Source organism: Tasmannia lanceolata, unplaced genomic scaffold (assembly GCF_043159265.1).
Source record: "Tasmannia lanceolata isolate RefF3 unplaced genomic scaffold, GAP_Taslan_0.1 ptg000016l, whole genome shotgun sequence".
In the NCBI taxonomy this organism is placed as follows: Eukaryota; Viridiplantae; Streptophyta; class Magnoliopsida; order Canellales; family Winteraceae; genus Tasmannia; species Tasmannia lanceolata.
Genome location: NW_027518693.1, coordinates 9,497,817 through 9,514,576, shown reverse-complemented (window position 1 = coordinate 9,514,576; position 16,760 = coordinate 9,497,817). Strand labels below are relative to the sequence as shown.

At 42.1% G+C, this 16,760-nt stretch overlaps 1 protein-coding gene and 1 long non-coding RNA gene across 2 annotated transcripts; both read right to left on the bottom strand.

Moving 5' to 3' along the window:
• Positions 1 to 3,731: 3,731 nt before the first annotated feature.
• On the bottom strand, positions 3,732 to 16,120 carry LOC143848268 (phosphotyrosyl phosphatase activator (PTPA) family protein). The gene is made up of 2 exons (XM_077357167.1): positions 14,882 to 16,120; positions 3,732 to 3,993 (listed from the first exon to the last, which is right to left on the bottom strand). The coding sequence occupies exons 1-2, from the start codon at positions 16,069 to 16,071 to the stop codon at positions 3,987 to 3,989; spliced, it is 1,197 nt and encodes a 398-aa protein (XP_077213282.1). The 5' UTR covers positions 16,072 to 16,120; the 3' UTR covers positions 3,732 to 3,986.
• On the bottom strand, positions 4,005 to 7,596 carry LOC143848269 (uncharacterized). The gene is made up of 3 exons (XR_013235359.1): positions 6,377 to 7,596; positions 6,167 to 6,288; positions 4,005 to 6,070 (listed from the first exon to the last, which is right to left on the bottom strand). It is a non-coding gene; the product is annotated as an uncharacterized LOC143848269 (long non-coding RNA).
• Positions 16,121 to 16,760: the final 640 nt, after the last annotated feature.

Below are 16,760 nucleotides of genomic sequence, written 5' to 3'. Positions count from 1 at the left end.
CCCAAGAATGTACGCCTTGATCAAAGATGTCCTATATAAGATCGATAGAAAAGGCTTCTGAGCTCGAGCTCGTCTGAGCTAGAGCTCAGAAACCATATCTCCCATAGTTGTTTGATTCATCCAACCCATTCATTCTATAGGTTATGATTAGGATTATGGTTTATGGTTATGGTTAGGATTGTAAGTTATGGTTAGGTTTATGATTTGTGGAGGTTTAAAATGGATGGCTAGAAGATGTTCTTCTATAGATTGAATGGTTAGGATTACGGTATGGAGATGGTTTGTTAGGAACACCCTATCTATGCGAGATCCTATAAATTGAATGGGTTGGATGAGTCAAACAACTATGCGAGATGGTGTATTATGAGCTCTAGCTCAGCCTGAGCCTGAGCCTGAGCTCAGAAACCTTGTCCTCATATATATAATATATATTTAATTATATATAATATCTTCCTCGTATACATGCATAGAAGTGATTAAATAGGGTGCAACATTCGGTTGATCCAGATCATTTATCTGTAAGTAAGGGTGTCAATTTTGGCTCGGGCTCGGAAGCTCGCTCGAGCTCGGCTCGAATCCTTAACGAGCCGAGCCGAGGCAGCTGGCCAGGCTCGTTAAGCTTAACGAGCCGAGCCCGAGTTAGGCCAGGCTCGGCTCGTTAAAGCTCGTTAAGAATTTAAATATATTAATATATATACTAAAAGGGTTGTCCAGGGAGTGAAAGGGGGAGGCAAAATATGTCACTTCTTTTCTGGAACCCCATTTGTTACTTGGACCACCCCCCTAAGTGTAAAAAGAGTAGTAAAAAAATACTAGATAGGGCTGTTCAGGGAAGATGAGGGGTGTGAAATTAATATAATTCGAGCTCGATAAGGCTCGCGAGCCTGGCTGAGCCTGACCGAGCCGAGCAGAGCCTGGCCAAGCTCGGCTCGGCTCGTTTACACCCCTATCTGTAAGTTCCGTATCAGATGAAGGAAATATCAAAACATGGTAGTGCTGGTATCATTTCCCTATCATTCACGAGTCGGCTGTTGCATGAGAGAGCGACTCGCGAATTCACTTAATTCAGCTGAGGTGGCTGCTTTCTCATGCAAACTTCCTCCACGAAATGCCCTATCGAATGGTCCCCAGCAAACCCCCATACTTTTTGTTGTTGAATGTTGATACAACACCTGGCTTTATCAGATAAGCCATATAATGTACACACTGCCGTGATTTATTTTTATTTTTTTGGAGTGACGCACTTGCTTGCATGTACACCGAATAAAAAAAATATACAGTGAGGCTCAGGTTATTGGATGATCGAAATCATAGGCCCGTTTTAAAGCTCTACATCTCGGAAGGTTGCTCCATTGTGCCCTGGTGGTTACTGGTTCGAGTCACGGAAACAGCTCCTCTGCAAAGCAGGGGTAAGGTTGCGTACATCTAGCCCTCCCCAGACCCCGTAATGGCGGGAGCCTCGTGCACTGGCCCCCCTTTTTTAATATCGCAAGGTTAGAATCATCCTGTAGAGATATTTTGGGCTATAAACTATTAAAGTCAGGCCCAAACAAATGAATGGTTTAGATCATCTAATAATATGAGCTCCAATGTATTTATTCGATGTCATTGCATGTACATGCCGAGATATAAAAACTAAAGGCGATGATAAACTCGCACCCCTGTAGGATAACATCTAGGGCTGCAACTCGAGCCGGGTTTTACCCGACCCGCATCGACCCGACCCGAAAATAGCCTGGGTTGGGTTCAGGTTTCATGGGTTTCGGGTCGAGCCGGGTTCAGCATTCAAAAGCCCGCATGAATCTCGGGTCGAGCCGGGTTTGAAGGGGCCCGACCCGACCCGACCCGAGTTACATAAGTTATAGTATGTACATTTTTTTCTATTGTTAGTTAAAAGTTAAAAGTGAAAGCCCACGCACCACTGTTATTGTATGTGAGTGTCATTTCTGCTTCTATGAGTTGAGTTGATTCAAGTGTTTGACTCAGCATTGTTTGATTGTAATTACAACATTGTTTGATTACAGCATTGTTGATTCAAGTATAATGTGAGTGTAATTACATCATTGTTTGATTCAAGTGTACTGTGAGTGTAATTTCTACTTCTATGAGTTGAGTTGCCTTGCCAAATAAGAATTTTCCTTAAAAAATTGCGTCAATGTGAAAAAACTCGACCCGACCCGACCCGACCCGAGATTTATCATGGGTAGGGCCGGGTTTGGGAATCGTGGGTTTTCCAAAAAAAAAAACCCAACCCGACCCGACCCGAGATATTTCTCGGGTAGGGTTGGGTTCTCCAAAACCCGACCCGCCCGACCCGAGTTGCAGCCCTAATAACATCCCTTTAAAGGAGGGTATGTGGCAGACTTCAACACATTTTAGGTCAATTCGCATTAAAGAGTGCTAATTATCCTACAAGGGGTGCGAATTTAGTATCGCCCAAAACTAATCCTATAGCAAGCTTTTCTCACTGTATTTGAGAATGGCATTTCTCTATACTTAGATCGGGAATTGGAGCTGTGTTTGAGAATGACATGAAGAGCTTCTCGAGATGAAGATATGTTGTCGACCAAATTTTGGATTATCTTAATGTTTTAGAATGGATTGTCCTGAATAAGATTTATTCAATACACATTCCTATCTAAGAACAACACTATCCCTCAAAAAAACTTCAAGGTAGATTTTTACCTTTGATAATTTTGCAACAAACGACAGAATAACTTGTAAACTAGATTATTCTACATCTTATCTAGAAAACCCCATCACACAATCAGACATCCCTTGAGAGTTCTCTCCAAGCCAATCGCTATTAAAGATTCAAAAATGAAGTAGACGCTTAACAAATTGGAAGGAGTAATTTCAACAAAACATTGGCTTAAACGCTTGTACTAATGGGTGATTATTCTAATGCAAATGCATTGGGTTCTAAGCAGGAGGTTGGTGAATATTATAGATGAAAATTTGGACGTTTGTAGTGAGTTAGATGTCGCTTTCTGTCATGTTCATGGTGAAGCCAAAAGTATGCCAGATTGTTTTGTTTATTTGAAAAGCTCTTCCCCCTTTGTACTTTTCCTCACCTTCCAAATAGGGTACTACTTCCCTCCAGGGAAATGATATTTGCACCCCTTTTCCAGCATTTCCAGTCCTATCTACTTTTGTTTGTCCTTTCAGCCAACACCCGGTTAGAGGTATTTTTTTTACTTGATTAGCAAGACAGTTGTGTGGATGTTTATGATTACTTCAGTAGTTTAGATTATCAATTTGGGTTAGTAGGACTGTAGGAACACTTCTAATTTAGAAGAGGAAAGTAGCCAACACCCGGTTAGAGGTTTTTTTTTTCCTTGATTAGCAAGACAGTTGTGTGGATGTTTATGATTACTTCAGTAGTTTAGATTATTAATTTGGGTTAGTAGGACTGTAGGAACACTTCTAATTTAGAAGAGGAAAGTAGAGAGATATTTTGAGACAAGAAGAAATAAAAGTTCCAATTCTGTTTGTAATCTTATATCTCTTTAGCTTTTCCGGGATCTTTGATCCTCTACTTGTAATTGGGAAGGGACAAGCTTGTCCCGACCTATCTTTCAAGAATTAAGAAATTGTCAACTTTCAAAAGAAAGAAGAAGAAGTCCCAATTAAGTAAACAGCTGCAGTTTCTGCATTTAAACCACTTCAAAAAGCCTTATTTTTCACACGTATATTCATTTCTTGCTCAGCGAGGAGAAGAAATCGCAATGTGAAAGCAGAGCTATATTTTCTATCCATTAGAAACAGGGAAAAAAATCGCATTTTCCGCTACATAGCAGAAAATGTAGCAGTGTTAGAGGTATAGTGTTAATCAGCAGTGTGAGAACAAAAACGAGAGGAAACTTACACAAACATGTAGTACCATCCATTTACAATTCCATTCTCATAAGTGTCTTAGGCTCTACGAATGCTACCATATGTAAATCCTGAATTTCTCTTTGTGCTGCATAGAACGCCAGATGAACTTATTCCCTATAAAGACAGCAGAATAGTAAACTGTTACTATAAATCTATTTCGATAGAAAATTAGTACAAGATGATACATAGAGGACTAAATGCAAAAGAATGTCATGTGTAGAGTGAGAACATAATGCACAATGCTGAAAAAGATCTTCATTCATCCTTTTTATTAGCTTCATGGACTCTTGAACATAATGCACACTGCTGAAATTAGTACAAGATGTTCTCACTCTTATTAGAGTGAGAACATAATGGACTGTATTAAACAAAAGTAAACGAGTGAGCAACCTATGAAAACTCTCTAATCCACGGAAAATTACACTGGGGAGTGGGGACAATGATGTTACTGATTAAGAGGCATAATGCAAGAAGAATTGAAGCAGGTTTGGGGAGGAGGAACCTTTGTTCTTATGAAACCAATAGTCCAAGACACAGATAACTTGCTGGACACACTGATGAGGACCACCTCAGATCCAAAGAGCACAAGGAAGTCAATCTGGGCACCCTCAAGGTCAAGTAGGACCTACATCACCACTAGAGCTTCACGAAGGGATTTGTGAGGAAACCCACTACAATTGAGGGGTAAATTTGAAATTTGCTACAAGTTTAACCATGTTCTACTTGCGCAAATTGAGATTCTTTCTTTATTTGGGTTTTCCTAGGTGCAAGGAGGGGCCAATGGCTTTGGCAAGGGGCATAGTTGTAATAGGAGGTTTCATTTAATTGGCAAGAGTCCATGTTAGTTGCTCAAGAAAGGAATGTTTCCTGCAAAGTTTGTCAGAGCAAGGAGGATGGTGGTTAAGTGGATCTAGAGATTCTGGGAGGAGGTCTCACATCTATGGCGAGAGGTGATTGCACGGAAGGGATCAGTTTGGGCAAATGGGCATCCGTCGAATGGTTTTCTAGGCGTACTGTAGGTTCTGAGTAGCCTGGACTGATAGTGCAATTTTGGCTCGACCCTTGTCCTATGACCACCTCCTTGAAGGAGGAATTTTCTACGTTATCCATACAATGGTTTTAAATTTTTGCCGAGACCGACATGAAACGACCAAAATGCTTCCATTTCCATCCCCACCAAAACGCATACCAAAACCGAAACACATACCAAAACAAAAACCGGAAGTGTATCTGTATTATACTACAACAATATGTGTTACATAGTTATATTTATATTAACCTCAAGTGAAATGTGGTAATGTGCTATGTATAAATATTTATATGAATTACATGTGAAATATGATCTGTATGGTATGTACTGAATTATCACACGTGTAATAAGGTATGTTACTGATGTGGACCACGGCCAAGATGAAGCAGAGCAAAACGGAGAAAAGTTCATGAACATTGAGCACCCTAATGCCTTGAGAATGTTTGGAAGATTGAAGGGTAAAGATTGAATAGTAGTTGTGAGTGGCAGCTTTGTAAACAGAATGTATTCTTAGGTTGATTTGTAATAGGGGTAGAATAGTAATAAGGACAACGTCAGTGAGACTTTTTTTTGCTAGGTAAGCTGGGATTGAACCTTTGACCTCTTGGTTTAGAATTAAACCTTTTGCCAATTGAGCTAGACGCTCAACCCCAATGTCAGTGAGGACACTAGTAATCATGGGAGGGCTGCCACCTCAGTCATGTGATCTAGTTTGGACCAGCTAGCCAGTTGTCAACGCAGTCATGTGAACAGCCATGTAATTTTTGTGGGGACCCACCAGCCACTTGTCATCAACCGACATGTGTCTTGTGGGGACCAGCCAACCACTTGCCACCTCAGCTATTACCGCTGTCAATGAGCTGGCAGCAAGTGGAAGGATCTAGAACCCCTCCCTCCCTCTATAAATAGAGGTCAGGGTGTCTCATTTGATCAGTTTTGACGAGTTTAAAGATTTTCACTCTGGTTTGGAGACGAGTTTTGGAGAGGAAATAGTCTTGTGAAGAGAGAAGGAGAAGTCCCGTGGAAGATTAAGGTCCTTCTCTTCTCCCTTTAGTTCAGCTTCTAGCTAGTTATCTCCCATCACGCTTGATCCAGATCAAACGTGGTATCAGAGCGGACTGAGATGTATTCTATTTCTTCCAAATCCTGGAACTCAATTACCTGCAACAAATTCCAACAATCAAGAGCTTGTTTTCAGAGAAGGAAAGGTAATCTGGGAATTTTAGGCGAATCCAGATCCCAGGATTAAGAATTAACCTGTGTACTTTGATATAGATCTGAGCCACAACAGTTCTGATCTGGTGGCTTTTTTGTGAAACCAGTGACCGGATATGTTAATGAATCTTGAAGAGATTGTGTTTGCTAACGGTTTGTTGCACCTGAAAAAGCCACCACAACACTCGGCTGAAAGGCATCTAAATTGAGTATAGATCTGGAATCGGTTCTGGATGCAATTTAATCCGTTACCTCAGGAAACCGAGAGCTCGCCTAAGGCTAGATCTGATAATAATCTGAACTTACTAGTGAATATTCAGTCCAAATTGAAGTGTCACTTCCAGTTCCAATCAAGACGCAGACCAGAGCTCGAGACAGAGGTAGTGAAACTCTAGATCATACATATCAGAAAGTTTCATTAAAAACTTATGAAGTAATTCCCTCAGATCTGGATCAGTCTCCAAGCAGCCGACCATTATACATCCCGAACCAAATCGAACCAATAGATTAGTGGGTGGGTGGGACTTAACGTCAGACCTCAGCATTCAGAGTTCACTCGTCATTCAAAATCCGATCACAGATTTGATCAGGGAAGGATTCGGAACTCTTGTTCAGCCTTACCTAATTCTGTCAAGTAGCAGCAAGTGTTCAGTTGGTGCAACAGTCACCACTGCACCTTCAGTGAGCTTTCAGCTCTGATCGAGGATAGTACCACTGCAGTCCATACGGTCACCGGAACTGTATAGATCTGAGCCAGATTTGTCCACTACAGCAGTTTCTAGTTACTTGCTTGAATTCTTTAATATCAGTTGTCCATGGCACCAAGGCGTGCAACAGCAGCAGAACTTGATGAAGAGTTGCCAAGCTCTTCGTTGTCGGCCTTGATAGAGAAAATACAAATTATTGCAGACCAACAAGTGGAACAATTCCGGTTGTTGTCAACCCGCCAAGACGAGTTACTTGCTTAGAACGAGCAAAGTCGCTGGACCACATAAAGGAAAGTCGGACCAAGTGAACTTGCAAGGACACTCTCCTCCTCCTCCACCAGCTGATTATGAGAGAGAAGTAGAAGAAGCAAGAGCCCCTATAAGACAAGGAAGGCCCGGTCCCATTCCTCAAAGGCAAAATCCGCCTATTATTGACCCTATATATATATATATATCTGTCGAGATTGAAAATTGAAGTTCCCGAGTTCAATAGAGGAATAGAAACCGAGGATTTGCTAAACAATAAGGGGCTGCTTGGATATGCGGATTTTAGAATCCAGGTTTTAGTTTGAAAACAGTGTAAAAGGAGGTTCATGATCAAGCCGTTGCATGCTGTCCTGACAGCGTTTCTTGGATTTAAGTAAGAAATCCAGGTTTTAGTAATCTCTCCCCCACCCTGAGATTTCTAAAACCTAGAAACATGGGACGATCTCCTGTCCTCTTCCTGACGGAATGGCAAGAAATCAGAAAACGACAGCCGGTCTCTTTCTTCTCTCGTCTCCCATCTACAATTTTGAGGAAATCCAAGATTCTAAAATCCGCGTCTACAAACGGCCCCTATATGTTAAAGAAGTGCAGGAAGACAAGGATGTCACCTTGTTGGCCATGGGGTTGAGGGGGTGAGTCTTGGCTTGGTGGCGAGCCAAGAAGTAACGGCGGCTTCAACTTGGAGAAACACCTAAAACTACATGAGAAATTGTGAGCCAAGAGCTACAACGGGAATTCTTACCTGAAACCGTCTCCAAGAGACCCAATATGAAAGTGCTCGATGTGAAAGTGGCCTAAGGTTGTCCATTCAAGACGCCTTAGTTGCGCGCTCATTGCCGAGCGTAATTGAGGCCCTAAGCAAGACATGCGCCATTAAAGAGGCACAACACCGGGGGGTTCTTATAGTCATTTCTCCTATAGTGGCCCCAATGGTGTTCCCAAGGGTAAGCCGCACCATTAATATTGCCTCTCCACGAGCGCCACCCTCTCTGACCTCCACTAGTGTGCCACATCGACCTGTTACTCGGTCGCAAACTATCAGCCAAGCAGCTCTGCCATGACCTCAAAAGCCCCGAGGCAGCGCCAACTGTTTCTATTGCAAGGCCATGGGCCATTACTCTTCTGAGTGTTGAACAGCTAGGAAACAATTATTTACTCATGAGGATGAGAATGGTGAAGAGCCATTAATCCCATAAGAAGATATAGATGAGGAGGACATACTCTCGGCCGATGATAACATAAGGGAATGCTTGGTATCACAGAGGATGTGTCTTGCTCCAAAACCAGAGTAGGATTGGCTTAGCAAAATATTTCCGCCATTAAGTGATCCATTAATGGGTGGGATTGCATGCTCATCATTGACATTGGCAGTTGCGACAATGTTATCTAACAAGAGGCAGCCAATAGACTTTGTTTCCTGCTAGAGATAACATTCTCGCAACTGTCCGGGTCAATGAGATAAGAGGTGCAACAGGTAGTGTTGATTAGGACCATTACCGCATGTCTCCTAAAAGCATGAATAACTACGCCGTTAGGTGGAAGAATTGCTAGAGGAGCGCTTTATCAGAGAAAGCATAAGTCCTTGTGTCATCTAGCACTGTTTGTGCGAAAGAATCATGACTCATGGAAGACGTGTGTAGATAGCAGTGAGATCAACTGCATTACCATTAAATACTGCTTCACAATACCTCGACTAGATGATATGTTGGATCAATTGAGTGGGGCCACGGTGTTCTCCAAGATCGACCTGAAGAGTGGCTATCATCAGATACGAATTAGGCCAGGTGATGAATGGAAGATGGCCTTTAAAACCTGGGCAGGGTTATTTGAATGGCTGGTTATGCCATTCAGCCTCTCAAATGCACCGAGCATGTTCATGAGGCTCATGAACAAAGTTCTACGACCCGACAGTTTCGTCATCATCTATTTTGATGACATCCTCGTTTATAGTGGGGATGAAGCAACCACCTGGACCGCCTTGGAGCTGTTCTTAAGACATTGAGAGCTAAGAAACTGTTTGCCAATTTTAAGAAGTGTGTCTGGATGGCCCCACAACTGATTTTCGTAGGTTATCAAGTTTCCACAGCCAATATTCGCCCCAACGGCCACAAGGTAGTAGCGGTAGTTGACTGGTCAACACCCATTACAATTCATGAGGTGTGATATTTACACTGATTGGCCAGATTTTATCGGCGCTTCATACACCAGTTTAGCATGATTATGGCTCCAATTACTGATCTTAATGTGATAGAGTGACTTTATATGGACCACAACAACCCGACAGGCTTTGAGGAGAAAAAGGCCTGTTTGGCCAGTGCTCTAGTACCGGCACTTCCCGATTTCACCCAGGTATTTGAGGTAGATTGTGATGCCTCAAAGGTGGGAATCAGCGAAGTCCTGAGCCAAGCCGTTCAACCAGTTAGGTGTTACAGTGAGAAGCTGGGAGAAGCTGCATTCAAATACTCTACTTATGACCTGGAGCTATTCTTCATAGTGAAAAGCCTTGGTGAAAAGTCTTATATTATTCACGACATTATCTGGTCCAGAGGAAATTCTTCCTAGATTCAGACCATTGAGCCCTTCAGTTTCTACAGGACAACAGAAGTTGAGTTCAAGGCATGCCAAATGGGCCCCTCACCTGCAACAGTTCACTTTCACCATAAAACACAAGTCCGAGGTGCAGAATAAGGTAGCTGATTCCCTTAGCCGGGGTCATTCCCTATGTAGCACTATCAGCATTGAAGAGCTTGAGCTTGACTCGGTGAAAGATCAGTTGACTAAAGATGAGTACTTTGGTCCTATCATGAAATTGTCCGAAGTAAGATGACTACCTACTACATACTCCAAAACGGCTATCTTTTCCGAGTAAGGAGCCAAGGGCATTTTGGAAAAAGGTAAAATGGCTTGGTTGGTGGAGGAGAAGTTCTGTTGGTAGGGTATTGACAAAGATGCCCATAACTTTGTCGAGAACTAGAGGTCCTGCATATGTTAGACCGCCAAAGAAACTACCACCAATGCAGGGTTGTTGTACTCTCCCCTCCCTATTCTAGAAGTACCATGGAAGGACGTCTCCATGGACTTTGTTCTTGGATTGCCGAAGCTTGCCAGCAAAATTGATAGCATTATGGTCGTTGTTGACCGTTTTAGTAAGATGACTTGTTTTATTCCGTGTAAGATGGCCACGAACACAAGTCGCATTATGGTCGTTGTTCTCCATCATGAAATACCACGAACTAGTTACACATCTGATTAGGACTCTAGGACTCTAAATTCGCGAGGCATTTTTGGCGGAGTCTATGGAAGAAACTTGGAAGCAACCTAAAATTTAGCTCTTCATACCATCCGTAGACCAATGGTCAAACAAGGGTAGTCAACAGGACGCTCGATAATTTGTTGTGGAGTAGCATCAAGAGCTTTGGGAGTTGGGATTTGGTCATCCCTAAGATTGAGTTTGAATTCAACTCAATGAAGAACCGCTCCACTGGATTATCTCCTTTCTAGATTGTCTATGGAAGCAATCCACAAGGGTTGCTGGATCTCCTTCCCTTGCTGAATGAGGAAAATGTCTTTAAAAGAGAACAGCTATACTTGCGGACCTTAAGACTATCCATTCCAAGGTTAGGGTAACCTTGAGAAAGCCTATCAAAAGGCAAAAGATTGGGTAGATCAATACCATCGATAAGTTCACTTCGACGTGAGTGATCACATCTGCTTATACTTATCTAAGGAAAGGTGCCCCATTAGTGCCCATCACAAGCTCCACCAAGAAAGATAGGCCCTTGTCAGGTATGGGAGAAGATGAGTGATAATACCTATGTTGTTGAACTTCCAAAAGGAATGAGCATCACCAACATTTTCAATGTGTGACACCTCACTCCTTATTATCTGAGGAATTGAGCTTGAGGCCAAGCTCAAAACAAGGGGGAGGATGATGTGGACCAAGGCCTAGATGAAGCTAAGCAGAAAGCAGAAGAGTTCGTGAACCAACTAGAGCACCCTAAAGCCTTAAGAAGGTTTGAAGGATTGAAGGGTAAAGCTTGAACAGTAGCGAGTGACAGCTTTGTAAATAGAATGTATTCTTAGGTTGAATTGTAATTGGGGTGGCATTGTAATAAGGGCAATGTCAGTGAGACTTGTAGTGAGGAAACTTGTAACCATGGGAGGGATGGCACCTCAATCATGAGATCTAGTGGGGACTAGCCAGCCACTTGTCACCTCAGCCATGTGATTTTCATGGGGACCAGCCAGCCACTTGCGATCAGCTGCCATGTGTCTTGTGGGGACCAGCCAACCACTTGCCACCTCAGCTATTGCAGCTGCCAATGAGCTGGCAGCAAATGCAAGGATCTAGAACCCCTTCCTCCCTCTATAAATAGAGGTGAGGGGGTCTCATTTGATCAGTTTTGAGGAGTTTAAATATTATCCCTCTAGTTTGGAGAGTGGAGACGAGTTTTGGAGAGGAAATTGTCCAGTGAAGCGAATAGGAGAAGTCCCTTGGAAGATTAAGGTCTTTCTCTTCTCCCTTCCTTTCAACTTCTAGCTAGTTAACTTCCATCATGCTTGATCCAGATCAGTCACTCGGTGTTCAATGTTGTTGTGTCTATTTTGCTTATGTGGTTGCATTTTAATGTGTATTTACGCTTATTCTAGCACTTCATGAAGTTTCATCCTCATTGTCCATCATTTGCATAGGTTTCCTACATTTTCATGATTCTACAAGATTTCTAAAGAAATTTCAACCGAAACCAACATGTTTCTATTTCTGTCAAGATCAAAACGCATACCAAGACTTGAAATCTTGATCCATACTTGCCTCATCCTAGGAGGCAAGCATGGGAGAATTCATCTGTAGAGGGAACGACATGATTGTTTGTGTGGGATATTAGTTTTCGAAGACAATTCCTCGAAAGAAAGATTGACATAGTGGCTGAATTTTGGGGTTGTATGGAATCGCCGAATCGGTCTCCAAAATAGTGGCTGATTGTTGGAACCATAAAAAAAAGGGTGATGATATAACCCCCCCACCCCAACACACACACCCCCAACACACACACACACACACACACACACACACACACACACACACAACACGCACACACACACACACACGGCCCGCAGTACGCATTCACACCCATTTTAATGTGATTTGACGTCAAAGAGTTAAAGTTGCCCACTGTCCATGCTATAAGGGGGTGAATGCGTACTGCAGAGGGGTGAAAATATCATCTCCCAAAACAAATTGGACATGATTGTTGGATCTGGAATTATTTTTTTTAAAGGTCGATGGATCTAGAAAGGTTGTCCTAATGGATTCTTTTCAACGTACTTGCTTTTTTATAGTTTTACTACTCCTAGGGAACTTGCCTCGTCTAGGAATATATGCAAGATTCCTCTGCTGCTCAAGGTTCTTGAATTTTGTTGGACTGCATGTGTCAATAAGATCATCATGGTGAACCATTTACACAGTAAGAACCCCATCATTATCAATCATTGGTTGTCCTAATGGATTCTTTTCAACGCACTTGTTTTTTTATAGTTTTACTACTCCTAGGGAACTTGCATCGTCTAGGTATGGAAGATTCCTCTGCTGCTCAAGGTTCTTGAATTTTGTTGGAATGCATGTGTCAATAAGATCATCATGGTGGAACCATTTACAAAGTAAGAACCCCATAATTATCAATCATTGCTTATGTGTAGCTCTAGAACAGAGTTTGTGGACCACCTCTTCATTGCTGCTTCGCGGGGAAGATTTGGAGCTTTATTCTCTCTGTCTGAGGTTAGCTAGGTGATATTGGAGCACATTAACAAATTGACTAAGCTTTTTAACCTTCACTCCTAGGAGTTCTAGAAACAAATCTCTTTGGAGGTGAACCATAGTGACTCTTCTTCAGCAAATCTAGAAGGGGAGGACAAGAAGAGTCTTCAAAGGGATGTCTCACCAGTGCATGTAATTAATTAGATGATCCTTACCACTATTGTGAGGTGGGCAGCATCTCTGAAAAAGTTGAGTGGGTTCGCTTATACCCCTCTTTGTTCCTTGTGGGATGTGATTTGCAGGTGTTCTGTTGTCACCGATCTTATTTCCCCCCTCTTTCCCTTTCCACTCTTAAGCTCTGAACTTTGATGGTTCTAGGGTAGGAAACTATGGGCATGGTTTTTTTTTTTTTTTTCGAATGGTAAAAAAAAATTAGGAAACTAAGTCTCCTTGTCAAATAGTTCGCTATTTATTCATGTATTCAGCATTGATAGTTCGACATTGAATCAGTCCAATCATTTAACTTGATATATGTATAGATATACTATTTTTAGACATAAAATTCATTGTCGGACCATAGCCTGGATGTACCTGGGAGATTTCCCTCATAAACTTCATAAAACAATGAAAAGTAGAATCTTATGGCCCTATGTCACAAATGTCGTTCTCGGGAATTTCTCGGCAAGGGAAAATCTCGGGATATATTTAAAAAATTTATGTTTTTCTGGTTTAAATCGGGAAAAAACGGTAAAAACAAAATTATTTAAAAAATATATAAAAATATTAAATTTAAGAAAAAGTATAAAATTAAAATATCGTAAAAATATCGGGAGAATATCGCAATATTATCGGGATATTTTATGATATAAACGAAAATATCGCTATACTTTTAAAATCTCGGGATTCGTTCGGGATTTTGTCGTTTTATCAAAATGTTGCGATAAAAACGCTATATTTTGAAAATATAGGAGATATTTGTGACATAGTTATGGCCTTTGAAAGGAAGTTTCAATTTTCAGAAATGAACTGATCTATTCATTTGACCGAAGGGGTTTAGCCAAGAAAATATACTTCAGTAATAACGAAATATAACACTTGCACCCACATATACTACACAGTTACAAGCAATATGAAATGCAATTTGGATGGAGCCTTCTCCTCATATCAAACACTAGGAGGTGATAGTAAGAGGCAACTGTCTTTGTCAAGGCTGGGCTTGGTACTAAATTAATAAGCATTCACACAACATGTGACAAGAAAAGTCTACATAACGGATGTGCACGCTGCAACCATCTATGGGAAATGTTTAAGAAAGACTGTAAACCACAAGTAAAAGTTTCAAGATTTTTTGTTTGAGTTGTTAAATTTCATTTTCCTTTTCTCTTTTAATAATCTTTATGTTAAGCTGTTATTGTTAATGACATGAATTCTGAAAAAATTATTTCCTTTTCAGAATTTTTAGTGGTAGACTTGTAACTATTGCATTTAAAGAATCAGGATTTTGAAGTACTTACATAATCTTTGGAGGCAGTTGGTATTTGGGGTAGAAAAAATAGTGAATTTGACAAAAATGCAGCAATGCCCCTTAGAAACAGCATGAATGGTTTCAACTTTCAACACTTTAATTTTCGAAAAAAACTTTCAACAGGTTCATCCAAATATGTTTACACTTTAATTGAATATTGGTGCATCAGATATAGATAATTGTGCAGACTGAGTTGTGCCTAAGTCATAAGGAACTGACCCCAATATCAATGAAATATGGTAAAGTATAATTGCTTTGGATAGTAAACAGTTCCCTCAAGGTAAGTCACCAAGATCATTTGATCGGCCAAACCAAGACTAACAACACTAACTAGTAACGAACGAAACAATAAAGTAGGCAATTTAGTTCGAACAATCACCAAATCAACACGAATCCATCCAAGTTACTCCGAACAGACAATATCTCAAAAAAATATTAGAACACTAATAATCTAAAATGTACACAATTTGCATAACACAAATGAAGAAAATTCAAGAACATACCATTTGATGAGCGACCCAAAAAGGAAATGCTGCATGATGGGGACTTTCTCGAGCACCTCCGCCTTGTACATCTTGAGCAACCCACTATTCACCTTATTCCAAGTGGGCACACCACTAATATCATCCAACAGCGGCGAATGCTCGGAAAACAACCCCTTCTTCACCTTCTTAACAAACGCAACGCACGATAAGTACAAATACTCATCAGAAAAGTTATCAAGAATGTCCTGATTATGTATCGATTTAGGCTTCATATACTTATGATCAATCAACTGTGCAGACCCAAAAACGAATGGCAGGAAATGGTAATCATCGAGCCCCCAAACCCCATGGGATCCCGCGGGTTCAAGGCAATACACATCCTGTAACTTCCTCATCAATTCAAGGTATTTGACGAAAACCCTAAGGACGATTGCGGGGTAATCGGATTCCGTAATGAGGCCGAGGCGGGCCAGGCAGTAGAGGAAGGCTGCGAAGTTGGTTTCGTGGCCGGTTCCGAAGTCGATCCGAGACGGGTTTCCGAAGCTGTCGGAGAGGTAGGGCGCGAGTTCCACCGTGGCGGAGTAAAGGTTTTCCGGGAGGAATTCTAGGGTTAGGGTTTCGGCGGAATTGGAAAGGCGGTGGTGCCAATCGCGGAAAGAGGGGTTTCCGTAGCGGGTTGATTGGGTAGTGGGGGGGAAGTCTTGGATCCAGTTGATTAGGGTTTGGAGGAGAGAGAGGAGGGAGGTGGTGGTTGGGGAATTTGGGGGGGTGGGATCGGAGAGTTTTCGGCCGTGGATGGAGGAAGAGAGGGCGGCGATGAAGCCGAGGAAGTTGGAGCCGGAAGTGGAGGAGAGGAAGTCTTGGGCGTCGGAGGGAGAGAGGATTTTTTTGGAGGGGGTGAGGAAGTGGTAAGGGGGGGCGATTGTGGGGACTTTTTGGGGGTGTGGAACGGGGGAGAGAATTATGGATTGGGAGTTGTGGGAGGGTGGGATTGGGAGGGCGGGGGAGCGGATTGGGCGGTACACGGGAGGAGGGGAGATTTCGGAATAGGAAAGGGGACGGGTAGTGGGCCCACCACAGCGGCAAGGAGGGGCGTTGGATTGAGGGGAGTGGTGGTGATCGACGGTGGATTGAGGTGGTGGAGGTGGTTCCTGGTTTTGAGGGGGTTGGAGAGGGGTGGAGAGGTCAGTATCAGGGGAGGGCGCCATTTTGGGGGAAGTGTGATGAATTTTGGTGTGGGAAACTGTTTAAAAGGCGAGGAGGGTGTTGGGGTTAGCTTAGTTGTGATTGATTAAGGCCTAGCAATAATGTAGATCTGATTGTTGATTTGGATGATCTTGACCGTCAATAGTGTGGGGTAGAATGCAGGGGGGTGATTGCGGGCCATACTGTAAAACTGCATTGTGAGCGTTGGATAATGTGAGATCTATTGCAAGGGGTGCGGTGGGACATATAACAAATTGAATTGATCAATTGTGTATGGAATTATTTTACTATTAAAGGAAATATATCAGATGGCTAGGATTGAACGATGGTTTGGATCATGTGATTGTGTGCCTTTTATGAGATAGTTGGGTGTCGTTAAAACATCAAGATTGATCATTGAATAATGTGTGGGGTGACAATCATGTGTCACGGGCGTTAGGTCTGATGACGAGACGTCGAGAAGATCTGTGTAACACTCGCAGTGTCTCAACACATGAACAAGGCTAGATGAAATAGCCCTGTGACACTTGGCACTAGCAGCCTTTGCATATTACATGCCAGCGGTAACATAATACTTTGAACAAAAGGCCCCCGTATAAGTAGAGATTTTGAATAAAATTAGGGAGATGATTTTTTTCACACCCCCTGTAGGATAATACGCACCCCTTTTAACGTAAATTATGGGCACACT

Bases quoted from the DNA above. Each gene is read 5' to 3' on its own strand.
- LOC143848268 (XM_077357167.1), bottom strand. From the start codon at position 16,071: ATGGCGCCCTCCCCTGATACTGACCTCTCCACCCCTCTCCAACCCCCT.